This window comes from Myotis nattereri, assembly GCF_964212035.1.
Source record: "Myotis nattereri genome assembly, chromosome: 16".
Classification (NCBI taxonomy): Eukaryota; Metazoa; Chordata; class Mammalia; order Chiroptera; family Vespertilionidae; genus Myotis; species Myotis nattereri.
Window position 1 is genome coordinate 18176591 of NC_138091.1, and position 26074 is coordinate 18202664.

Here is a 26074-nt window from a genome sequence, read left to right on the forward strand (position 1 = left end):
GATTTTCTTCCCCTTAACATAAGCAAACACCTGGACCTCCACACCCACCTCAGTTGCTGTGTGAGATAATAATAATGGCTACCATTTATTTAGTCCTTTCCATGTGCCAGGGACTGTGCTAAATGCTTCACATGCTCAGTTTATCCTCATAATAACCCTATGAAATAGGACGGTTATTCTTCATCTTATAGAGAAGGAAACAGAAGCCAAAAGAGGCTCACTAATTTGCCTGAGATCTAGCAACCTCAAAAAGGAATTGGGAGAATTGGATCTAAATCCTCTTTCTGTTACCAATTCTCTGTGACCATAGGCAAGGCACTCCCTTACACAAATCCATCCATTTCATATCTATTTATGGAGTAGCTTCCCTGTGCCAGATTCCCTATACAACACTAGAGTGACAGTAGGTATGAGACAGACACCATCCCTGCCCCTTTCCTGGCCTTAGCTTTCTCTCCCACAAAATCATTCAGCCCCTTCTAATTTAAAGGCTGTGGTTTAAACCAGGAGTCTGCTCAGCCTGGTGAAGAGAAGACTTGGGGCTTTGTGAGAGCGTCCTTCAGTCTGCTGAGGTACAGTGGGGCCCCAAAGTGCAGAACAACTACCAGTCATTGAAATCTATAGGAAAATGTGTGACCAGTACGAAGAAAACTCTCTAGCCATCTGACATAGCCAAAGACGTAATATGTAGCTCTGGGAAGCAACCATGTGCTTTGTTGTGTTGTTTTATCACAGCTGAAAAGAGGACAGATTGATTGGAGGGAGAGGGGTCAGAGCCTGCTGTGGAGATCCATCTGAGGAAATAAGACAGTAGTGGTTGGGATGGAGAGAACAGATAGAAACCAGAGATGGTAAGGCTGTGCTTGCGAGCAGAGCACAGGGAGAGAGGACTCAAGGATGAGTCCCAAGGTGACAGCCTGGATGACTGATGAGGGAGAGACCACAGGAGCAAGGGCAGAGGAAGTTGACAGAAGAGTTCAGTCTGGGACATGGTGAGAGGTGTTTATAGATAACCAGGTAGAGACGTTGAAATGTCCGTTGGATGCACTGTTCCAGAACCCAGGAAAGAGATCTGAGAGTTGTCAGAATATTTTAACAGGGACAGTCTCAGAGGCCCCGAATGCAAACACTGATGTGTGCACATGTGATCTTCTAGAACAGTGGTTCTCAACCTTGGCTGCACATTAGAATCACCTGGGAATCTCTTTAAAATCCTGATTTCTGGGCCTCATCCTCCGGAAATGCTGTTTCTTTGTTACTAATGTTGTGGCCCCGCCCCATAAAAAAGACACAGAATTTCCGGAGGATGAGGCCCAGAAATCAGGATTTTAAAGAGATTCCCAGGTGATTCTAATGTGCAGCCAAGGTTGAGAACCACTGTTCTAGGGAGAAGGGTCTGCAGTTTTCCTTAGATCAGTGGTTGGCAAACTTCGGCTCGCGAGCCACATGCGGCTCTTTGGCCCCTTGAGTGTGGCTCTTCCACAAAATACCACATGCAGGCGTGCATGTACAGTGCGATTGAAACTTCGTGGCCCATGTGCAGAAGTTGGTATTTTGTGGAAGAGCCACACTCAAGGGGCCAAAGAGCCGCGTGTGGCTCGCGAGCCGCAGTTTGCCGACCACTGCCTTAGATTCTTTGGGTGATCTATGTCCTCAAGGTCAAAAGCCACTAAAGTGTTTGGATGCTAAAGATTAGGCTTAATAATACTTTTGAAAAACAAAGAGGCTGCTTGCTACGTATGTACACTAGGGGGTGATGTAGGGCCAGCTGTGTGTGCTGTGTCTCTAGTTCACACACACTGGCTAAGAGGGCAGTGCTTGGTTCCATTAATTCCCTGGTGGAAGCAGCTGTGTCTGCTTGTTAGGCTGGATTCCAAAGCGCTCAGGCGTCTTGAATTGGATCCTTAGCAACTGAGATGGGCAGCACTAAGCCATGCACATCTGAAACACAAGTCCTGCAAACGTCTAGTGCAGGGGTGGGCAAACTTTTTGACTCGAGGGCCACAATGGATTCTTAAACTGGACCGGAGGGCCGGAACAAAAGCATGGATGGAGTGTTTGTGTGAACTAATATAAATTCAAAGTAAACATCATTACATAAAAGGGTACGGTCTTTTTTTTGAATAGTTTTATTCATTTCAAACGGGCCGGATCCGGCCCGCGGGCCGTAGTTTGCCCACGCCTGGTCTAGAAGCACTGGCCATCAGTACCATGTTATATACGCAGCACTGGTAGCCGGGAGGGCTCTTAAGACCACCATACGTCCCAAACCAAACTCGTGATCTCTTCCTCCCCACCCCGCCTTCCAAAGTCATTCTTCCAAAGGCTTCCCCGGTTCAGTCCTTGGCATCACTGCCGTCCTCGAACTGTTGCGGTCATGGGAGTGGTTATTGCTGTGCTATGCAGTATCACTAGCCATACGTGGGTACTGAGCACCGGAAATGTGCACAGTACGACTGAGGGGCTAAAATTTTAATTTTATTTAATTTAAATTAAAATTGGACAGCACAGTTCTAGATGCTCAGGCTGAAGTCTTGAAAGATTTCTTAGACCCCTCTCTTTCCCTCACTCCCACCTCCACTATGTCATCAAATCCTATGGGCTTTAACGTCAGAACATAACACCTTCACTGCTACCACCCTGGCCCAAGGCACCATCCCTTCTCCCCTGAGTTATTGTAAGAGCTCCTTGCTAGCTCCCTGCTTCCACCTTTGCTCCTACAGTCTGTTCTCAACACAGCAGCAAGAATGACCCGGTGACAAATGAAAGATCATCCATTCCTCTGGCTTCCCAGCTCCCAGTAACAGCCCCATGGAAGAAGGCCTGTGCAGCCCCGGGTGACCGTCCCCTGCCCACACATTGCCTCTCTCTCCTCATGCTACTGCAACCACTGCTAGGTCCTGGCCATACCTCCCATCCAGGGTATTGGCACTTGCTCTTCCTTCCAATACCCACATAGTCATTCCTCAACCTCCTGTGTGTACCAAAAAGCCTCCTCAGCGAGCTCTTGCCTGACCACTCCGTTCCAAACTGCCACCCCACCCCCAGCCCGTACTCCCTCCCGCCTTCCCTGCCTTGTCTTCATAGTACATCTTGACAACAAAATATTTACTTATTTGTTATCTTCTCCCCCTAAAAGCAGCAGGAAGGCAGGGCTCTTTGTCTGTGTTGTTCACTGCTGTATCTGCAGCGCCTGGAGTGCTTGGCACAGAGTAGACGCTCCATAAGCATTTACTGAATTAAGTAATTTGATTAAGAGGTGAGTCGGGGAAGAGGTTGCCTCTAACTGACACAGACTTATGAAAATGGCATTGCCCAGGATGTCGGAGACCTGGGTTCAAGTCTACGAGGTGACCCCTGTGACCCCCACGCAGGCTCCCAACTACTGATTCTGTTCTCTAATCTGTAAAATGGGAAAGCAGGTCTCTGTGTTGCCTCCCTTATGGGATGGCTGGGGAAGCAATGAGATAATAAATGCAAGGCCCTTTGTGGGCCATGAGGGGAAGGAGAGGGAATGGTCAGTTCAGGTAAGTCAGGAGGAAGTTTACTACAGAAACTCTGATGACTGGATCCGACTCACGGAGAGGTGGTGGCCAGCTGTAACTCAGCAACACAAAACAGCTTATTCTTGCAGGCCTTCTCGTAGGGCAGCTGTAACGAGACGGGGGCAGGATTAGCCCAGGGACCCCGCCACCCCCGCAGCCTTCCCTGGTGATCTCCGTAGGACATGCTGGACAGGCTGGGCTGTGTCCACATGGCTGTGACTGTGACAGTCCTTGCTCTGGCAGCGGTAGGAAGAACAGTCGGGTAACAGATGGCAAGTGACAGCCTGTCAGGTAGGGGGTGTGCTCGGTCCTACAACACAGGTACACCATGAGTCAGGCCTCTGGCCAAGGTAAAAAATGGGGTGACCTTCATGGAATGGTGGGAGGGCCTGTCACATTTCTATCAGCAGAATGAGGCACCAACACTCACAACTCACTGTGTACTTTGAAATTTTGGGGAGGAAAACCTATATGAAGAAGAGTTTTCTGAGTCCTTTCAAGTAGAGGTAGGAACCGCAGGGGCACAAATGGAAGACGCCTAATCAAATATTGTCAAGATCCAGTCCTGCACAGCCTCTGATTCCGTGGGTAGTTTCTGGGGGTTAAATATTCCCCTTGCAATCATTCCGACACTAAACCAAACTAATTCAGAGAGTCACAGAGGGTCCACAGGCCCAGTCAAAGTTGAAAAGCCCTATACAGGTTGAAAATCAAAGTTTCTAAAGAATCTGGGTGTTTTTGTTTGTTTGTTTTATTGATTTCTGAGAGGGAGAGAGAGAAAGAAACATCAATAATGAGAGAGAATCATTGATTGACTGCCTCCTGCAGGCCCCCCACTGGGGACGGAGCCTGCAACCTGGGCATGTGCCCTTGATTGGAATCGAACCCGGGACCCTTCAATCCGTTGGCCGACGCTCTATCCATTGAGCCAGACCAGCTAGGGGTGGGTTCATTTTTTATTATGAAGGAAACACAGCCAGCTCCTTAACTGGGAAATCTCTGCATTTCTCTCCCCAGCAGCCAGTGACCGCATCAGCAGCTTACGCAAGGACTCTCTGCCCAGGGCCTGAAGCGGGAATGGAGCCAGAGTTAGAAAGGAAACCTCCTACTTCCTGGAGACTGGAGATGCAATTTGCAGAAGTCAGAGCTTGACACTCCGACTGGGTCAATAGTTTGGGGCAAAGTTTTTTGGATTTTCTCTAGTTTTGTTTTTAATATAGACAAGTAGCCTGCTCTCTTTCACCCAAACCCAGTGAGCGTGAGCAAGGTTAAACTATAAGCTTCCAGCTAGAACTCATTCTCTGGAAACATCTGTGTGCTTAAACTAATACCAAATCACGCCTCCTCATCCATTTTATCAGTGGAGTAAAAAATGTCTTTGCCAAACCATCAAAGTAATCATTGATTCAGGTAAGAATCATGAGTGGATGTTAAACAGGATACATTCATAATCTCCAAGCATCGCCTATAAGATACTTATTCATGACCAGGGGAAACGGCACCAGTCGTGGGACAAAGCAGTGTGCCCCTGACATGACACCTAGAAGGACCAACTTCACTTCTATAATATTCTTGTCCAAAATGCACAATCTAATCTAATCGCGAGGAGACATCAGACAAATTCAAGTTGAGAAACATTCTACAAAATAACTGGCCTGTATCCTTCGGAAATGTTGAAGTCATTAAAGACTGAGAAACTGCTCCAAATTAAAGGAGACTAAAGATAAGTGATGACAAAAATGCAATAAATGATGCTGGACTGGCAGGAAAAAGTTTTTTCTTTTGCAATAAAGGACATTAATAGGACAACTGATGAGATTTAAATAAATTAGGTAATAGTATTTTATTATTATTTCCTGATTTTGATCATTGCACTGAGGTTTTGTAAGAGAATGTCCTTGATTTTAGGAAATAGATACTGAATACTGGAGGGTAAGGCATCAAATCTATAACTTACTCTCAAATGGTTCAGAAATATAACTGTGTGTATGTGTGTAATTTGTATATATGTATATGTACTGTCTATATATATCAAGACAGAATGGTAAAGCAATGGGAATAACAAAACGTGCAGATGTTAACATTTTGGAAATCTGGATAAAGAATGCATGGGGAGCCCGGCCAGCATGGTTCAGTGGTTGAGCATCAACTTATGAACCAGGAGGTCATGGTTCAATTCCTGGTCAGGGCACATGCCCGGGTTGCTGGCTGGATCCTCAGTGTGGGGCGTGCAAGAGGCAGCTGATAAATGATTCTCTCTCATCATTGATGTTTCTATCTCTCTCCCTACCCCTTCCTCTCTGAAATCCATAAAATATATATATATGTTTTAAAAGACTGCATGGGGATTATTTTGGAGTGTGCTTATAACTTTATAGTAAACCAGCTAATTCAAAATAAAGTCATATATATATTTAGCCCTAACTGGTTTGGTTCAGTGGATAGAGCGTTGGCCTGCAGACTGAAAGATCCCAGGTTCGATTCCGGTGAAGGGCATGTACCTGGGTTGTGGGCACATCCCCAGTAGGAGGTGTGCAGGAGGCAGCTGATTGATGTTTCTCTCTCATTGATGTTTCTAACTCTCTATCCCTCTCCCTTCTTCTCTGTAAAAAATCAATAAAATATATTTTAAATATATATTTAGTGATCATCTGCTTATTGACAAAACTTTATTACATTAATTCTTCCAACCTTTTTTTCATCTAACTTGCTGTCAATACCAATTTTTAAAAATAAATCTTCAGCCTGGTCGGTGTGGCTCAGTGGTTGAGCATCGACCTATGAACCAGGAGGTCACAGTTCAATTCTGCGTCAGGGACTCTGGGGCCTGCAGGAGGCAGCCAATCAGTGACTCTCTCCCATCACTGATGTTTCTATCTCTCTCTCTCACTTCCTCTCTGAAATCAAAAAAAACACATTAAAAATTTTTATAATTTACAAAATAAATATACTATTAGAAATTTAAAATAAAGTCACTTGCCTAAAAAATTAAGATGTCAGTCTTTGTACATGAACCTGATTCCCTCTCTTCCTGGGCAGATGAGCAGTGAAAACAGTCACCCTAATTGTGTTACTCTCTTATTTCTGTTTACTATTTTGTTTTGTTTTATTTTGAGAGAGAGAGAGAGAGACATCAATTTATTGTTTCATTTATTTACGTATTCATTGGTTGATTCTTGTATATGGCCTGACCAGGGATCGAACCCACAACCTTGGAGTATCATAATGACTCTCTAACCAACTAAACTACCCAGGCAGGGCTCTATTTACTATTTGTGATTAATACATTAGATATTGACCAAAACTGGAGCTAAAATCTTGTATAATTTAATTAACAGCATTTGGGTAAAAAATATTGGACAGTCGGGACTGTCCTGTGATTACCTAGAACTAAGTTACCTGAGCTTTTCCGTGCCCACATGAACAGAAAAGCTGTTGGCTTTTTAGTTCAAATTTTGGAGACTCCAACTCATCCCAACTGACTGTAATTATTACTCGCTAAGGCTCACGTTGTCACTTCTTTGATCCTGCTGACTTTTCTATACCCCAAAACACTCTCTAAATGTAGACAGATAGAATATTCCAGAGCCTGGATACAAGCAAAAATCACCTTAGATATCATAGAGTCAGGAAATATGACTGCTTTCCCTCTCTGGTTTCCCTTAGTAATGAGAAAAGTTTCTTGTGACACTACCTTCCCGTTAGGGGCAAGTTAGGTGGGGCCAGACATTCAGCCCGAAGGCCCTGAGCGGGACCTGGGTAGACAGCTGTGCCAAAGGGCATCCTCTCTCCCAGCAGGACAGGGTGGCTCCAGTCCAGTCCCCACATGGGACCCCACCGCCCAGTCATCAGACACCCTTGCCAAGTCAGGCAGTGGGTTCAGATGCTTCATTAAATACGTAGCAAGCACTCCGAACACAAAGGAACTAGTTTGGAGACGTGGTTACCCACCAGGGAGGCCCCTGGGTGCAGTAAGGGGCCCAAATGCTGTCTGACGACCCTCCCGATTCTAACATTCTTTGAAGTTAGGGGAGCAGGTGCTTTGGAGGATGGTGCCCCGGAGGGTCTGGTCCCAGCTGTGGGTACAATCACCTGGAAGATGGCGGAGGGCTCACTGTAGATGTCCAGGACAGGCTGGGAATGGCTCCTCTGGTCCTTGGAGTTCTGGAGGTGGTAGCTGACCTTGACAGTAATGTTGGAGAAGCAGTCCTCTTCACAGAGCTGCAGTCACCAGGAAGGTGGAGTTGCAGTCGGATGTGGGGCAGAAGATGACAAGGAGAATGCCTTTAACTTCGGTATAGTCATGAAATAAACCGTGACAGTGGAGAGCCAGAAGTCCTAAGCCTCTTCCCAACAAGCCAGGCTAAAGGGAAGCTGTCATTGAACCAAGCTGCCAAGAGCATTAGAAAAATCCCTGGATCTGTTCTCAAATCTCATAACTCCTTCTGGTTTCCACCCCAATCCTAAGGAGTTAAAAACTGACAACTTTGCCCAGCCTGTGTTGCTCAGTGGTTGAGCATCGACCTACGAACCAGGAGGTGGCAGTTCAATTTCCGGTCAGGGCACATGCTCAGGGCTTGATCCCTGGTGGGAGGTGTGCAGGAGGCAACCGATCACTGGTTCTCTCTCATCATACATGTTTCTATCTCTCCCTCTCCCTTCTCTGAAATCAATAAAAATATATGTTAAGAAAATAATATATTCTTTAAAAACCTGATGATTTTATTCAGAGAGCAAACGGGAGGCACTGAGGGATGACTCATGGTCACATCTGTGTTTACAGAACAGCATGAAGGACATATTAGAGCAGTGGTTCTCAACCTTCCTAATGCCGCCACCCTTTAATACAGTTCCTCACGTTGTGACCCCCAACCATAAAATTATTTCCGTTCCTACTTCATAACTGTAATTTTGCTACTGTTATGAATCGTAATGTAAATATCTGATATGCAGGATGTATTTTCATTGTTACAAATTGAACATAATGAAAGCATAGTGATTCATCACAAAAACAATATGTGATTGTATATGTGTTTTCCGATGGTCTTAGGTGACCCCTGTGAAAGGGTCGTTCAACCCCCAAAGGGGTCACGACCCACAGGTTGAGAACCGCTGTATTAGAGGGGAAAAACCAAATGACATCCTGGGGTGGCATTTGCCCTTCTCTGTGTGTGAGCCATGGTAGCAGCTTCAAGCCAGGAGAGTAGGTGAGCATGACTCCCGGTGGAAGGAGTAGTTATGCTTTTATTTAAAGAAGCCACAGACGCACTGGAAACTCTTTCCTATTAACAACTGGAACAGATGTGGGGACAGATGTGTGGTTAGAAGCATAATTCATGAGGTTGTTGGAATAAATGATCCTTATAGGTCTAAAGTTCTAGGGCCAGTCAGGCCCTGAGTCCTGACAAATACATTTTCTGTGAGTGTTTGTAGACACCTTTGTCAGGTGGAAACCTTCGTAAATGATAACTTTTGTCCTTCTATTTCTACTTTCTCTCATTCAGATTTTCTGATAATGATTTGAAGAAGGACCCTCAGCTCCACTCTTAGGTCAGTTGACAGGGGAAAGGAATAAACAGCAATTAGAATATTTCACTCTCTGTTCAGATGCTAGGAAGCTCAGAGATATAGTGTTCAATTTCAGCACATTTCTTTAATCTGGATTTCTAACATAATTAACTTCATCACCCATTGCTATTATGTGGTTCCTGATCTATCATTTTTTTAAAATATATATATTTTTTAAAAAAATATTTTTAAATTGATTTCAGAGAGGAAGGGAGAGGCAGAGAGGGATAGAAACATCAATGATAAGAGAGAATCTTTGATCGGCTGCCTCCTGCACACCCTCTACTGGGGATCAAGCCTGCAACCTGGGCAGGTGCCCTGACCGGGAGTCTAACCATGACCTCCTGATTCATAGGTCAATGCTCAACCACTGAGCCACCCTGGCTGGGCTATTATGTTAATTGTCTAGTTTGTATGGACGGATACATACCCTTCATTGCACACCCCTCAGTTCTTGTATCAGAGCACAGACCCCTCTGGACTTTCCTAAACCCCTCACTCACCTCTCCCTCTGTGGGGCTGAGCAGGCGGGACTCGCAGAGACGGGGCCCACTGCCCCACTCCCGAAGGCAGCTCTGACAAGTTCTCTGGTCCGCGCACTGCAGCCTCTTCCTCTCCTTCAACACATCCACGTCCAACGTGAAATTCAGGGACGTCCCTCTGAGGCCTGGGAGTGAAGACCAGACCTTCCCGATGAGGCTGGGAGGGGCCAGCCCCAGACACAGCACCCCCAGCCCGCCTGAGGCTCCCCGGGAGCCCCTCCAGCGGGTGGCCCCGCCCAGGTGCTTCCCTGGGGCTGGACTTCTGAGTTTCTTCACTTCGAAGGGACTTTTCTCTGGTCTCCTGGCACCGGCTAGCGTCCCTCCGTGTCCCAACCCCCAGCCCAGAGCAGCACATTCCTGGGGCTGGGGCTTTCTTCCCTAGGAGAGGGAGGACTCAGGAGGGAGGCTGGGATTCGGGGAGAAATGGAGGAGAGGAAACAGCACGGAATGGGGAGAGAAACCAGAGAGTAACACCTGGACAGCAGAGCTGGAAGCACCTTACAGATTACCTGGGCCAACTCCTTTACTGTACAGAACAGAAACCAGGACCAGAGAGGGAAAGACACCTGCCTATGTCACACAGCTGCTCAGCAGCAGCCATGCGGGCTCCAAGGCCTGAATCGCTCTGCCTGCACAGCTGGACCCGATAGGCCCGTCATTTCCTCTCCGCATGTGATAACGGCCTCCTTCTGCAGGAAAGCCACCCACCCCGAGAGGGCTTTCTTATTTGCAGGAACCAGAGACATTCAGGGACTGCTGCTGAGTCTCGACACCTTGGGGACTCTTGCTGATGGGTGGCTCTGGAGGGGAGCTCTGGGGCTGCCAGGAAGTTCCTGGGCTGCGAAAGCCGGGCCCACCCTCTACCTCCTGGAAACAATCTCCCAACCAGTGCCAGGAAGGGATGGGAAGAGAGGCCAGGCCTCCACCTCCGGCAGGTCATCCCATCCCACCTGGGCCAGGGAGACATAGCGAGGAGGGCAGGGGCGAAGGTGTAAATCAGAGAGGAAGAGGAAGGGCCCTTCTCAGGGTCCCCTGCACATCCGTGGGCACCGTGGATGGGGATGGAGAAACGGCTGCCCTTTCCTGAATCTTTTTTCAGAAACTCAACCCTTCACACCTGAGGAAGGGATCCAAGGTCCTTCTTCCCAACAGGGTCAGAGACACCCCTGCAGAGTGCGGACTCCCCAGCAGGTCACCCTTTTCTAGGGCACTTCACCCTGAACGGAACCTAATGTCAAAGGAGCTAAGCTCCAAAGAGAGGGATTTCAAACCCCAGGACCTCATCACTCACATAGCCCCACCCACCCCATCCTCTTTCCCTGCCCCGAAGCCAACGAGGAATGACCCCAACACTGGGTGGGCCAGCTAGGCTGCCTGTTACCTGACGTGGCAGCTGTGGTCCCAGAGCTGATTTCAAAACACAAATTCACGTTCACGCTGCTGTTGAAGCCAATGGGCAGCGCCTCCGGGGTGAAGGAGACGGACACCGCCAGGCGCACCACAGGGCTTGAGCTAAACGAGACAGCAGAGAGGACCGTGAGAAGTGACCGCAGTCTTCTGTATCAGTGCTGGCTCATTCATTCCTTCAATGGATGCTATCGAGCAACTCTCATGGGCCACTGCTGTTCTGAGTCTTCAGGGAAAGAGACAAATCCCTGCTCTAGTGGGAAAATAGACAACAAGCAAATAAACAAGAAGAAACAGTAAAATACTATGTTCGGGTAAGACTATGATAAAAATAAAGGAGGATAAGGTCATGGAGACTGGGGGCTCCTTAGGTTGGGTAGTCAGGGCAGCCTCACTAATGAGGAGACATCTAAGTTGCGATCTGAGAGAGCCAGCTATGTAAAGATCCAGGCAGGAGGCACAGCTAGTGCAAAGGGCCTGCGGTAGGAAGGAGCCGGGTTTGAGGAACACGGGGGTGAGCATGACAGGAGCAGCTAGTGAGACAGAGGGTAGCAAGAGACGGGGAGGGAGGAGGGGCGGGGCAGGTCGTGGAGAACTTCGCAGGCCGTGGTAGGGAATTTGGGTTTCACTCTAAGCAGGAGCCATTGAGGGGTTTTAAGCAGCAGAATGAAGGGATCGCTGGCGGCTGCGTGGAGAATGGAGCACAGGGAGGGGGGCAGGGGAGAACGCCCTGGCGGTGATCCAGGCGAGAGGTGACAGTGTGTTGTAGGGGAAGGTATTTGCGAGGCAGGGACAGCAAAAACGTGTTGACGGGCGGCAGGAGAGGGAAAAGAAGAATCAAGGATGACTCCTGGGTTTCTGTCCTGAACAAATGGTGTCATTTGCTGCGATGGGCAGCCCAGGAGGGGCTGGTTGGGGGAGACTAAGAAGACAGGGCCACTGTAGGCATGTTGACTCTGAGATGCCTGGGAGCAACAGCACGAGGGTGTTGAGTTGAGAGCCACGTCTGGGGCTCAGTGGAGAGCACAGGGCAGATCGCGCCCCGTCAGCTTATTTGTCGCCATGGTACTTGGTCATTCGCTCAGGGACGGGCACAGGAGCGCTGACATTCACAATAACAATAATGGCAGCCACCATGGGGCACTGTGCTAAATACTGGGCATGGATTCTCTCAATGGAGCCTCATAACTCCGTGAGGTAGGGGCTACTATTATTCCCATTTATAGATGAGAAAGTTGGGACTTAGAATTCACCAACCTGCCCAAGCACACAGCGTGAAGGGAGAGCAGAGGTTCAAACCCAGATGGGCAGACTCCAGAGCCCGGCCCCTAACCACCTACTCTCTTCCGTCAGTGCCTGGCATCTTCATGGGATCTCGTAGGGCAGAGCAGGTGGGTGAGGCAGGGGTCTGGGACCCCAGAAGGCAGGGCAGACCCTTACCGGAGCACAGCCGCCCGACCAAGGGTGCCCACGGTGATGTCAGCAAGGCCATCGCCGGTCACATCCAGGCCACCGTCCACAGACATGCCGAAGTAGTGGAGTCGGGGGGCGACCGCTGCGGCTCTGATGTGCTATGGAGGGAGAGACGCAAGGCATGGGGCGGGAAAAGAGTCCTTTGGATGTGACTCAATCAGCAAATCAGCATCAGTCCCCACCTCTCAAGGGGACCCCTCGATTATGTAGAAGCTGGAAAGAGCAGGGCAGGGTCTCCCAGGGAAGAGGCATTTGGATAGAGCCGGGAAGGGCGTGTGGGACTGGACAGGGGAGGTGCAGGAAGAGGTGTGGCCAAGCAGGGTGGCCTAAGGAAACAGCTGGGGGCCAGTGCTGGGAATAAGAGTGGAGTTGGGTGCAAGGAGGCTTGATGTGGGGCTGGGGGTGTCTAATCACATACAGGGCAGGAGATGAGGAGGAGGCAGGAGGGCAGGCTTGGGAGAGAGCTGGAATGTTGGGATGCACACGGGGCTGACAGACTGTGCCCAGTGTGGGCGCCTGGGATTATCTGGGTGTCTGGGGTGGGGGGGGCAGAGGAGCCGCAGGTCTCGGGGGAAGAGGCTGCTTTCTGTTGGGCAGCAGGAGAGCTACCTGCTTCGGAGCCACCCAGGCGAGGTGCCCAAGAGGCAGCTGGACAGACGGGACTGAAGCTGAGGAGAGAAGCCAGTTGGAGGGAGTGAAAGTGCCATAAAAGATACAGCATGAGCCTGGCTGGTTTGGCTCAGTGGATAGAGCATCGGCCTGAGGACTGAGGGGTCCCAGGTTCGGTTCCGGTCAAGGGCACATGCCCGGGTTGTGGGCTCAATCCCCAGTGGGGGACTTGCAGGAGGCAGCACATCCATGATTCTCTCTCATCATGGATGTTTCTCTCTCTCTCCCTCTTCCTTCCTCTCTGAAATCAATAAAAATATATTTTTAAAAAACAAGTATGTGTCTATCATTTTACTTAAAAAAGATATAGCATGAGAGGTTGGCAACAGAGCCCTGGGGGTGAGCGCTCAGGCACGGAGGGTTGGGCGGGGTTAGGAGCCAGAGAAGGGCCAGCAGGAGAGGGAGGAGGAGCTGAGGCAGGCCCAGGCCGGGAATGCCAAGGAAGGGAGGTACAGGTCAGGGTAGTCAGACATTGCCACAAGCTCTTGCCCCGCTGGATGCGCCGGGAACCTCCCACCAGCCTGAGTGACTTCTGCCCTGCACTGGGGACCCCCAACCCCGTGGGACTGCCTGGCACTTAGACCTGGAGCTGACTTGGGGCTCAGGCCATTACATCTGGGGGGGTCACTGTCCCAGAGGAGAGGCAGGAGAGCGCGCTGCGGGTTACCTGCGAGGGGCTGGTAGAGAGGCCGTCCGGGCATCCGTTGTAAATGTACACACTGCCGAAGCTGGCGCCATCACCTGCCCCCCAACCCTCCAGGGGGGCGCCGATGGCCACGTCCGTGAGCTTATCTTGACTGATGTCCCCCACTGTTGCCATGGCAAAGCCAAATCGGGCATCAGGGAACCCAGGCTTCCCGCTCAGCGTGCGTGCCAAGGAGAAGGAACCGCCCTGCAAAGCAAGCAGGCAGCTCAGCCCTCCAGACGGGCATGCAGGGGGCCCAGCCCATCGCCACCCGGGAGGCCTGCTCCCTGGGCTTGTCAACGCAGAGTCCCTGGCAGGGAGTCTGAGGCTCAGAAAAGGCGGGGGCCTTCCCAAGCTGGCACAGTGGGCGAGTGGTAGAGCCGGGTCCTGTGCCCTCTGCTCCCACAGTTGGCAGCACTGGCCTGGCCGTTGGGAGCCCTGGGTTCTGGTCTTGGCTCTTCCCCACACTTGTATGTGAACTTGGACAAGTTTTAGCATCACTGAGCCTCCACTTCCTCACCTGTAAGGTGTGAGTGACAGCTACCTCCCAGGTGCCAGAGAAACAGGCGAGCTAATAGGCAAAGCCTCCTTTATGCTTTATCAGCTGCTGCCACTCGGGGTGTTGTCACCACCAATAGGAGATGATGAGGAGGGGAAAATGAGGATGTGGGGTAGGGGGGTGGGGGAGTGAGCCGCTGTCCACCCTGAGCACCTCCCCATCACTGCCTTCCCACGCAAGGTGGGGTCAGGACGATTCCACCTCCGCCACCCCTGGGCCAGGCCAGTGGCCGCAGCCTGCACAAGCGTGCGAAGTCGGAGGCTCTCCCACCTGCTCGTCCAGGCGGTACACGTAGACTCTGCCTTCCTGGCCGCGAACGTGGTAAAACGGAGCCGCCACCAGCAAGAGGTCCGTGGTTCCATCCATGTCGATGTCCACAGGACACAGCTCAGAGCCAAAATAGGACCCCATCTACGGCCCAGGGAGAGCTCGCTGACCGGGTGGCGGGAGGCCCCTCCCCTGCCCCTCAGCAAGGCCACCAGCTCTGGGTCATTCCAGATGGATCTGCTCTCCAGAGGAACACAGGAGCCTGGGAGAGCAGCCCGAGCCCCACGCGGGCACCACTGGCAGTCGGACACGCCGGGCCAGGGCAGAGGCGCTGAGGTCTGCCCAGGCTGGGCCCCCCACCCATGGTGTGCCCTGGAGCCCATCCCTTTCCCTCGGGCCTCCGATCCCCATCTGTAATGGAGGGTCCGCGGTCCCTCCCCGGCAGGCACCTGCTCTCCCTCCAGCACTGGCACGAAGTCGTTCTCTCCGCCCTCCTTCCGGAACTCAAACACGGCCCCTCGATGCTTGTGCCGGGGAGCCCCCGCCACGTAGGAGGGGCCACTGGCCTTGTGCAGCTCGGCCAGCGAGTAACCTGGGGCAGGGGTGGTGTGGCTGTGATCAGAGGCTTCCACGGGCCACGCCTTTGTCCCCCGCCCCCTCCCCCCCCCACCTTCCCAGCCAGGCCTTGGAAGTGGCCCGCGCAGGAGGACAAAAAGGGGACTGTCAGTCTCATCGTCTCAAAATTGGCATCAGGGAGCCTTCCCACTTACCCACTGTTGCTGGTCACACACTCCTGCCCACCACACAGATGTGACACACACACATCACCATGTATGCAGCTCTGCTCTAAATACACGCATCCGCACACCCGGCACGTAAGGACTGAGGTGAGGGGTGGAGGGAGGCCCCGCCTTCCCTAGGCAGCCATCCAGGACCACCCCCTGAATCCGGTACTGAGCAGGCCCTGTCGCCTTCCAGGAGCCCTAATTTTCAGCTTCCAGATCCCTAACCAGGGTCCATCCCTCTGTCCATGGAAGCCTAGTGCAGCATAAGGTGAAACCTCAGTGTCCCTGCCCTCACCCAGGTGGTCTCCGGGCCCCGCCCTCACCCAGGTGGTCTCCGGGCCCCGCCCTCACCCAGGTGGTCTCCGGGCCCCGCCCTCACCCAGGTGGTCTCCGGGCCCCGCCCTCACCCAGGTGGTCTTCGGGCCCCGCCCTCACCCAGGGGGTCTCCAGGCCCCGCCCTCACCCAGGGGGTCTCCGGGCCCCGCCCTCACCCAGGTGGTCTCCGGGCCCCGCCCTCACCCAGGTGGTCTCCGGCCCCGCCCTCACCCAGGTAGCTGTGCTTCCCAGCCTTGCTGTCCACCACCGTCTGGTTCAGGAAGCGGCCCCGGCAGCTGTGCCTGTCATAGAGCAGCACGCCCCCGGACCAATCAAAGGCCCCAACAGCACCGAGCAGCAGCTGCCCCTGCAGGGAACGAGGAGGCCATTTGAACTGGAGGTGCCCCGGGGTCAGCCGCTGTGACCTCGGGCCTACTGCCAGCACAGCGAACCTTGTGCTGTGGGGGAAACAGGGGTGTTCCGTGGCCCCAGGCCCACCTGGCCAGCCATGCAGGAGGAAGGTGAGATGGCAAACACTGGTTCCTGCCTTGAACCCATGACCCTTCCCTCTAATACCAACCCCAGAGCAGAAGCCGTCCTGGCCCAGGCGTGAAGGAAGCACTAAAAGGAGAGAGAGAAGAGAGTGCTGCCTCCTTCCTCCCAGGTCGCCCAGCCTGGGCTGAGAGACAGCCCTAACTGTGCTTCCACCACACGAGGGCCACGCCCTGCCCTCTGTGCCTGCATCTCGGCCCACCTGTGGGAACAGTGCCTCTGGTGGGGAGAAGCAGGCAACTTGGCGAGCGGGCCCAGGCCAGAGCCTGCTCCCGTGAGAACAGCTCAATCCTGGCGCACACAGAACAAGACGACCCCCGGGATGAAGACGGCCATTCTTTTGTCTACCTCAGGGTCCCAGAAGAGGGCGAGTAAGCAGACATTTTCCGTTATCCTAACATGGCTCCTTCAGAGGCAGGACCAGGAGGCAGAGCTGCTCTGTGCCCAGGGCCCCTAGCCCCTGGGTGTTGCTGGGCCCTCCTCCATGCTGAGTTGGCCACGTACCTCATTCAGGATCTGGGCGCTGAACCCGACCTGTGCCAGCTGGAAGTGCAGGGCTTCTCCGACCGTGCCTGGAAGCCACGACACCCAGTGAGACACTGCGCTGGGCAAGGTGGAGGGAGCAACCAAGCCAGGGAAGGGTCCAGCCTGGCCTCACTCCCAGACGGAACTGGGTTTGGTGTGATGGGAACAGACCAAGCTGAGAGCAGAGATGTGGGTCCTGCTTTAGCAGCTACCGGATGAGAGCCTGGGCAGTTCCCTCCCTCCTTCGGGGCCTGGGTCTCCACGCCCCGGTCATCCTCCTTTCTCCAGCACCAGGTCAGCTCATCAGAGCTGCCTGGAGACTCAGGGAAGGGCAGAGGCCTGGGGATACGGTCGCCTTTTTAGAGGTGGAACAGCCGAGGCTCATAGGGGTGATGGGAGTTGCCCCGAGTGTCACAAGGAGGGAGCCCCGAGGTGGGGCTGGAGGGCAGGCCTCGGACCTCCTGCTGAATGCCGAGGGGGCAGCCACAGGGTGGCGAGGCCCTGGAGCCCTCACCTTCCATGGGAACGATACTTTGCTGCAGTTGGCTCAGCAGCCCATCCAGCGCCGCGTAGTTGGTCACCTTGAAGGCATGGGTCTCCGGGGGGTGCGAGGCGATCAGCTTCAGCTCCTTCTCCGTCTTAGGCTTCGTAAATGCCTCTCCCACCTGCACAGAGGCCCCGGATCGGTGGATCCACACCTGAGGGCTGGCTGCTTCCTGAGCCCCGAGGCCTCTCCAGGCCTAGGGAGAGGGCCGGCCTCCTGCCCCCTACTTTCCCTGCTCCCTGTTCTCCCCCAAACACACACCGTCGTCTTACGGTGTTGTCCTGAACACACAGGCTCCTTCGCACCTCTGCACACGCTGTTCCCTCTGCCTGCAGCGCTCTCCCCTCCTCCCCTGGACACTCGGCCAGTTACTCCTGTCTGTCCTCCAAGGCTCAGCCCACCACCGGCTCCTCTAGGACCACCCCCCCCACACACCCCGATGTGGGCTCCCTGGGTTGCCACTGCTCTCCCCATCACTTCTGAGCAAGTGAGCTCTGACCACGCTGGGGAAATGAGCCTCTGTGGGAGGGGTGTGCTGCCCGGGGCGTGAGGCGGGAGAAAAGAAGTTGGTGAGTGTGCACAGCACAGGGTTTGGTAAGCTGCTTACAGAAGCCCCTCCCAGGAACCCTGGCTCCTCCCCTACAGAGACTTGGGAGGCGCCCCCTGCTCCCGGCTCTTACCCCAATGGCAAAGCGCTCAACACCTTGCATCTTTGTGGAGTTGATGACAGTCGTGAGGTTGAGGGGGTCCATGAATATCTCCCCATCGGTGAGCACCACCATGACCTTGGAGGCCTCTCTTCTGGAGCCGTGGCTTGGTGAGAAGATGTGGTCTCTGAGTAGGGAGAGTAAAGGAAGTGGAGGACTTGGCCAGGGAGACGGCTGAGCTTGGGGAGATTTTATTCACAAACCTGTTTTAGAATTGGAGAGGGTTAAGGTGCCCTCCCAGCGGAACAAAGGCCCAAGGAGGGGTGGGGACAGCAGGGCTGGGTGGGGGCGGGGCACCTGCTCCCAACAGAAAGGTGCTGGACAGCACAGGGAATAGATGTGTGTGGGAATAACAATGACATTAAGAACAGTGGCGCCCTAACCGGCTTGGCTCAGTGGATAGAGCGTCAGCCTGCGGATTCAAGGGTCGCAGGTTCGATTCCGGTCAAGGGCAAGGGCATGTACCTTGGTTGCGGGCACATCCCCAGTAGGGGGTGTGCAGGAGGCAGCTGATCGATGTTTCTCTCTCATCGATGTTTCTAACTCTATCCCTCTCCCTTCCTCTCTGTAAAAAATCAATAAAATATATATTTATAAAAAAAGAACAGTGGCTAATATTTACAAAGCACTTATGTGGCAGGTGCTGCTATAGGCACTGTATGTATTTTTAACCCATTTAATCCTCACAGAATCCTCTAGGGCAGTGGTCGGCAAACTCATTAGTCAACAGAGCCAAATATCAACAGTACGACGGAAATTTCTTTTGAGAGCCAAATTTTTTAAACTTAAACTATATAGGTAGGTACATTGTTATTAACTTAATTAGGGTACTCCTAAGCTGGCCTTTGCTAAAAACATCCTCAATCTGATTGAGGTATGTTCGATGAGGTCGACCCCTTCCAACTCTCCCATCCATCTTGTACACTTGTTTCGTCTATCTCCTTTCGTTCATCCTCTCTGTATGTCCAAACTATCTCAACATACCTTTCACAGTCCTCGACACTACATCTTCTTTCACTCCACAACGTAACCTAAAATTAACTTAATAAACTTTACTTAAAGTTTTAAGTCAACTTCACACTGTACGTGTGCGCACCCGCACGTGATATTTTGTGGAAGAGCCACACTCAAGGGGCCAAAGAGCCGCATGTGGCTCGCGAGCCGCGGTTTGCCGACCACTGCTCTAAGGCAAGGGCTATTATTATTCCCATTTTACACGCGAGAACCAAGCAGGGAGAGGTCAGGCACCCAGGTCTCCAAGTACAGACTGGTGCTGGGATGTGGACCCAGGCAGCCCGGCCACTGAGCCCCCCACTGTCTGCACTGTGCTCCACTGCCCCCCTCAAGAGGAGTCCTCAGAAGGCTCTCTGGAGGACTGTCCTGGGGTGTCATTCATCAGCCAAGGCTGGATTGAAAGACCTCACATTCTCCTCTCAACCGAGGAGGAGCTAGAACCCTGATCCTCTCCTCTTTTCCGTTCTGTCCTGCCACCTCTCCAGGCATGACGCCTCAAAGCCTCTGGGCAGGGATGCCAGCCAGCACCCAGTAGGTGTTCAGGTAATTCCCGCTGCCCTCACACTCACAGGACATGCTGCATGGCAGAGGCTGTCTTGGTGACTTCCTTCACTTGAGTGATGTTCTGGACTTTGCTGAGGGAGGCCATCACATCCTGGCTGTACCGAAGGTCAAACTCAGTCTGGATCACACCTCCGTACTGCACCAGGGCAAAGCTGCACTGCAGGGAGGGGCAGAGGGAGGAGGAGGTTGGCAGGGTCACCATGCCCAAAGCCCTTGTATGGCTCCCCCTGGATGCTGAGGAAGAATCCACTCATTCCTCCTTGTTGAAGGCAAGAGGAGGTGCTAAAGCAGAGGGAGATGTGACAGTGACGGCTCCCAGTGGATCGCAGACTTCTCCCTGAACCCATGTCCTTGTGTACGCCCTCTCCCCTTCCTATCCACCATGTGACTTTCTTTGGCCTTTGGGATATCAGCAAATGGGATACAATCAGAGACATGAAAAGTGCTTGTGTGCATTAGGTCTTGCCCTCTTGGAATGTTGCAGCCATGAAAACATTGGGCTGACCTGCTGGAGACACATGGCCAGACAAGTGAGGCCAACCAGTTCCAGTCAAGTAACCAGACACCTGCAGCTGCAGGAAAACATTCAGGCAAGACCAGCAGCAGAAGAACCGCCCCGCTGAGCCCAGCCCAAATAGCTGACCCATAGAACTGTGAGCAGATCAATGGTAGCTGTTTCGAGGTGGTTTGTTCATAGCGATAGACAGCAACAGACTGTGTGCGCCTAGCTTCTAGGGAAGCCCACCTCAAAGCACTTCTCATAGATCTTCCTCATCATGTTGGAGATGAAGTCTTTGGCTCTCTGGAAGTCGGGGGGATCAATGCTTCCCGAGCCATCCAGGACGATGGCGATCTCGGTGCCTGGGCCAAGACAGGGAGCAGGTCCGGAGTGGGCATGCAACTGGGGCAGGAGTGAGGGTGGCATGCCCTGCCCTATAGGACACCCACCCCATTCAAGCCCCAAGGGCTCCGTTCAGGGAAGAAGTTGGTGAAGCTCCCAACAGCGAAGCCTTGTCTCAGAGGCTGCGAGAGAGCCAGGACTTGCTCAGGCTCTGACCCTGCGAGCCACTCCCATCACTCCCACTCTCTGGGCCTCAGTTTCCCCATCAGTAAGATGGAGGGGGGCAGAGCTGGGGGTGGCCAGGCATGTAGAATCCAGCCACTGTTCCCCATCTCCCAGACCTAGGCAGCTCTCACCCCTGGAGTTGCCAGCCTAGGCGTCAGCTCTGAGAGCCTCAGAGAGCAACCCAGATCTGCCTCTTCTCACCAGCTCCCTCCTCCTCTTCCTCTTCCTCCTCCTCCTCCTCCTCTTCCTCCTCCTCCTCTTTGGCCTTCAGAGCCCGGCGCTGCCTGGCTGTATTCTCAGTGCTGCCTTTTTTGTTCCTGTAGCAGTCTCCAGCATCCGCATGTGCCCCAGGAACCAGGAGATTTTCTTTAAAAATACACATGAAAGAGCTCAGAATCAGACAGCCTCCTTCACCTCGGGGCAAGCCCACACTTAGCCCACGGCGGGCCTAGGCCCAACTTGCCCTCTCTGGGCCTGTGTCCTTCTGTGTCTGCCATGGGCAGGTGCCCCTTCTTGGAGACTCAAGGAAACCTCCTTAGAGCTGCCCAAGGCCAGCGAGTATCCTTACCAATGTCGCTGAAAGAGACCAGGGCCTGGTGACTGAGGTTGGAGGCCAGCAGGCTGCAGGTGCCTGTGAGTTCTGAGCTGAGGCTGTGGGGCCGCCGGGCCACCACCTGAATGCAGATCTGGGGGAGAGACGGAGAAAGGGAGAGGGAAAGTCTGGGTCACCCCCAGCCCAGGCCCCTGAGTCACCGCTGCCCAGAACCACATGCCTCAACCAGGCAGGGAATGCAGGAACAGCTTGCTCACCGCTCACCAGGGGCAGACGTTGGTGCCAGGGTCAGAGCTGAGATCAGCCCTGGAGTTGGCACCAGGGGGACACCTGGCCTTGGCCCTGAGAATAGCATGCCAGTCAGGACTGGCATGAACACGGGTTTGCCACAGGGGTCATTGCCCGCCTCCTGAGGCCCTCCAGCCCCCTGCCCACGCACACTCACCAAAACACCGTGGTGGTTCCGGGCAACGGTCACGCCCCGGTGCCTCCCCTTCGGGATGGGGACATGCTCTGAAACAGTGAAGTCCAGGTAAGGTGGGAGGGACACAGGGAGGCCGCCGTGGAGCCCAGGTCAGAGGGGGCACAGGGCTTGGCCAGATGGTGATGGGGACTTAGAAATAACTGAGACGGGGTGTAGAGCGGCTATAGGGTTAAGCCCCGGACTGACCTGTTGGCAAAGCCACAGACAAGTCCCAGCTTAGAGGGCACAGCCCTCTTAGCATAATTAGGCTTGACCTTATGACGCTCCCTAGATCCTTCCTGGGAAGCTAATGGGCTGTGGGAGGTGCAGCAAGTGCTGCCAAAACAAGTGAAACTCCCAAGAACATTGTAACTATGGTGACCACGACCTTGTTTACCTTTGGCTATAAAATAAAGCCTCAGCTTGCCTTCTGGGTCTCCCTCTCTGTGGCCTCAGCCAGGCACAGGAGATCCTGCTAGACCTAGCTTACTCTCTCTGTCTGTCTTTTCTACATCTTTCACTGCCCCCGCCCGCACACCCCCCGCTCAGGCTCACGGAACCCTTGGCTGTACTGGCCCGGCACAACTGGGGCTTTCCTCCAGGGCTCCCAGTGTGGCGGGGCAGGTGGGGAGAGAAGCAGGAGTGAGTGTGTGCAGCGCGGGGGAGGTGTGCAGGATGCTGAGGCACTGGCTATAGGAACAATGGACCCTCCAGTCTCAAAGGCCGTCTCTGGGGAACCTTACTGCCCCAGGGGCAGATGCGGTCGCTCCGTCCTCTCCCTTCCCAGTGTGGGCCTGGGGACACGGTCTCATTTTGAACCACTGGATCACCCTGTCACCCTGCTGGACTGTGTCCCCCTCTGAGGCTGTTCAACACGGTGCCTCTCAGAGACAAGGGTTCTGCCATACACAGCCGAGGGGCCACCAGCGAGTGTGTGCCGTGTGTCGGACTGAGTGGGATGGGCAGAGTTTGGTTAATAAATGAATATGGCCCATTCATTTGGTCAATTATTTCAAACAACATTTACTGCGCACCTAATATGTGCTGGACGTTGGGGTGGCCACGGTTAGATGGGGCGGGGAGGGATGGATGCCACTGAGGTGTGATCAGTTGGGACAGGTGAGGTTTTGGAACCAGGTCAAGTTGGGTTTGCATCCGTGGTGCCCCCAATGCTATTTGTGTGACCTTAGTCATACTGGTAACCAGAGGACTTCCCTGAGCTGGAGGTTCCTCTTCGGTCAAATGGTACGGTTTTGAGGGTTAAAAGCGGGTGGAGAAGTACTTAGGAACACGCAATACATGTTAGGTAGGATTTTGCTGTTAGGATTGGGTCAGGAGAGGTGGGCGGGGATTAGGGTTGGGTTGGGATGGGATTGGGCACTGGGACAGAAAGTGAGCCGTGGGGGGCGGGGGTGTGGAGTCTGGGGGGAGGGGCTGGTTAGATGGGCTGGGGTTGGAATGGTTTGGCCTGGATGAGTGGGACTCCTAGAAAAGGGTCCTGGGAGCATTCCCTGGAGCTGGGCCTCACTTACCTACAGGCTGGCAAAGGAGCTCATCCCGGGTGAGGGAACACTGATGCAGGGGCCCCGCTGTCCTGTTGGTTCTGGGGCTGGTGACCAGGAGCCTGAGAGGGAGGGCGGACCGCAGAGTTGAGCCGCTTGCTGATACCTTCCCCCCCCTGTCCGCCCACGCCCCGCCTGCCCACCCCAGGCCCCCCGGGCTCCCAGGCTCCGCGCCTGGAAAACCACGGAGCGGGCACAGACCTGGGAAAGGCCGGCAGCCTCCCCGCCCAGGGTGGCAGGCACCACATGACGTGGAAGCCATGGCTCAGCCTCTACCTTTGCACAGCTCCAGGCAGGAAATGGTTAATGGCCCACCCTGCCGGAGAGGGTGATAGTGCTGGTAAACAAGGACTGTGCTCTTCGGTGGGTGGTGGGGGTGGTGGCCGTGGGGGGACCCAGGAAGCCACCAGCAGCACCGTGGTTATACTGGGGGGGGGGGGGGGGCAGTGCCGGCTTTTCAGTGGCTGCTCCAGCTGGTGCCCCTATCCTATGAGTCAGTCAGAATTAGAGGTCGGGGGTGGGCGCCTCAGCCTGATTAAGCCTCAGAAGATGTGAGGCCCAACAGCAAACTTTGCCCCACAACCCATCCACCCACCTAAACCTTTTCACTGCCCATGCTGCCCGGGGAGGGCTGGGCTGCCTGAGACAGGGAGTGGGCTCCCCATCCTAGGGCTGTGAGGGAGGGGTGCTGGGGCAGCGGCCCTGAGGCTGGGCTTGGTAACAGCGACCAGCAGTAGGAAGCCACAGAGGGCTTTATAAAAGGGAAGAACAAAATTAGTCTACGGCTTGAAAGGTCATAATGAGGCTATAGTGGGTTGGGGGGAGGGCAGGAAGGAGGTACTGTCTCCACTTCCTCACCGCCCCCCCCCCCATCCATCTACATCTTTTAAAATTACAAAATGGCCCTTTTGTCCGACACCTTATCGAGGCAGCAGTGGTAGCAGCTGCTCTTCGAGTGCCTCTACGCCGCCCAAGGACGACAAGAAGAAGAAGAAAGATGCTGGGAAGTCGGCCAAGAAAGACAAAGACCCAGTGAACAAATCTGGAGCAAGGCCAGAAGGAAGGAGTGGTCCAAAGGCAAGGCTCGGGGCAAGCTCAATAACCCAGTCTTGTTTGACAAAGCAACGCACGACAAGCCGTGTAAGGAAGTTCCCAACTATAGGCGTATTGTGACCCCAGCTGTTGTCTCTGAGAGACTGGAGACCCCCAGTTCCTGGGCCAGGACAGCCCTAGGGGCTCCTTAGTAAGGACTGACTCACCTAGCTTCAAAGCACAGAGCTCAAGTCATGTACCAGAAACACCAAGGGTGGGGACGCCCCAGCTGCACATTGTGAAAAATGAACTTTATTAAATTTAAGGAAGTGTAAATACATCCTTCACCCATCTCCACGGTTGATAGGACAATAATAACATCTACACCTGTGTGTGTGCCCCGCCAGCTTAACCCACCCCAAGCTGACTTCCACCCGAGGTCCCCAGTGGTCCCCACATGGCCAGAGCCAATGGACACCTTTCTGTCGTCATCTTCCTCACCCTCTCAGCAGCCTGGGCGGAAGTGACAATCTCCTCCTGCCGCCCTTTCTCCTTGACCCCTCCGACCTCTCTCCTGACCTCCCCAGGCCCCTTCGCTGGCTCCATCGCTGTCTGACCTCTGACCGGAGTCCTGAGGCTTGGTCTTGCCTCCTTGCCAGCACAGCTTCCCCAGGGGCCCCCCGCCGCCCCATGGCCCCCATCCACCCACAAATGCTGAGATTCCCACCTCGGCACCTGCGGGCCTAGCATCCTTCCAGCACGAGGCAGACTAGCCTGGCCGTAGAAGGCAGAATAATGTCCACCGCCCGCCGCCCCACCTCCCCGCCAGATGTCGGCATCCTAATCTCCAGACCCTGGGATTACGCTACTTTTCATGGTCAAAGTGACTTTGTGGACTTGGTTAAGTTAAGGGTCTTATGGGAAGATTATCCTGGATTTTTTTTAATTTAAAGTTTATTTTTCTTCTTTTTTTAAATGTTTTATTTTGAGGAATGTCTTAATTTTTATGTTTGACCAAAACTTTGTCTTTTTTATTATTTTTTTTATTTTTTGTTAATCCTCACGGGAGGATATTTTTTCCATTGATATTTTTGAAAAGAGGGAGAGAGAGAGAGAGAGAGAGACAGAGAGAGAGACATCAATTGGTTGCCTCCACACACACCCCGACAGCGACTGGGAATTGAACCCATGACCCTTCAGTGAGCAGGCCCACACTCTAACTACTGAACCACACTGGCCAGGGCTAAAGGTTATTTTTCAATTACAGTTTACATTCAATGCTATTCTGTACGAGATGCCCAGTGCACGAATTCATGCACGGGTGGGGTCCCTCAGCCTGCCCGGCGATTGGGGGCCACAGGAGGTTGCGTACTGACCACCAGGGGGCAGCCTCTGCATTGAGTGTCTGCCCCCTGGTGGTCAATGTGCATCATAGTGACCAGTTGTTTGCTTGGTTGGTGGCTTAGGCTTTTATATATAGAGATTAGTTTCCGGTGGACAGCATAGTGGTTAGACAATCATGCACTTCTACAAAGTGATTCCCTGATGTTTCAAGTATTCACCTGGCACCACACCTAGTTATTACAATATTATTGACTATAATTCCTATGTCATACTTCACATCCCCATGACTACTTTGTGGCCATTTTGGAGACTTTGACCTTCAGAATGGAAAGG

General features: G+C 53.3%; 1 protein-coding gene and 1 pseudogene across 2 annotated transcripts in view; one reads left to right on the top strand and one right to left on the bottom strand.

Annotated features, from left to right (window-relative positions):
- ITGAE (integrin subunit alpha E) overlaps positions 1–26074 on the bottom strand; it is a gene marked incomplete at its 5' end in the record, with an annotated part of 62355 nt that overhangs the window by 17304 nt on the left and 18977 nt on the right. The window contains 18 exons of the mRNA XM_081110619.1: positions 3581–3651; positions 7638–7766; positions 9617–9780; positions 11037–11167; positions 12503–12633; positions 13872–14096; positions 14719–14859; positions 15165–15307; positions 16047–16182; positions 16872–16939; positions 17407–17557; positions 18117–18270; positions 19727–19878; positions 20467–20582; positions 20989–21153; positions 21356–21473; positions 21786–21853; positions 23336–23427. Of these exons, the coding sequence (XP_080966745.1) occupies positions 3581–3651; positions 7638–7766; positions 9617–9780; positions 11037–11167; positions 12503–12633; positions 13872–14096; positions 14719–14859; positions 15165–15307; positions 16047–16182; positions 16872–16939; positions 17407–17557; positions 18117–18270; positions 19727–19878; positions 20467–20582; positions 20989–21153; positions 21356–21473; positions 21786–21853; positions 23336–23427 (2355 nt within the window). The remainder of the gene's footprint in view (positions 1–3580; positions 3652–7637; positions 7767–9616; positions 9781–11036; positions 11168–12502; positions 12634–13871; positions 14097–14718; positions 14860–15164; positions 15308–16046; positions 16183–16871; positions 16940–17406; positions 17558–18116; positions 18271–19726; positions 19879–20466; positions 20583–20988; positions 21154–21355; positions 21474–21785; positions 21854–23335; positions 23428–26074) is intronic.
- On the top strand, positions 23855–24706 carry LOC308532561 (small ribosomal subunit protein eS25-like; annotated as a pseudogene). Its single transcript has 2 exons — positions 23855–23916; positions 24298–24706. The product of its transcript is annotated as a small ribosomal subunit protein eS25-like (transcript).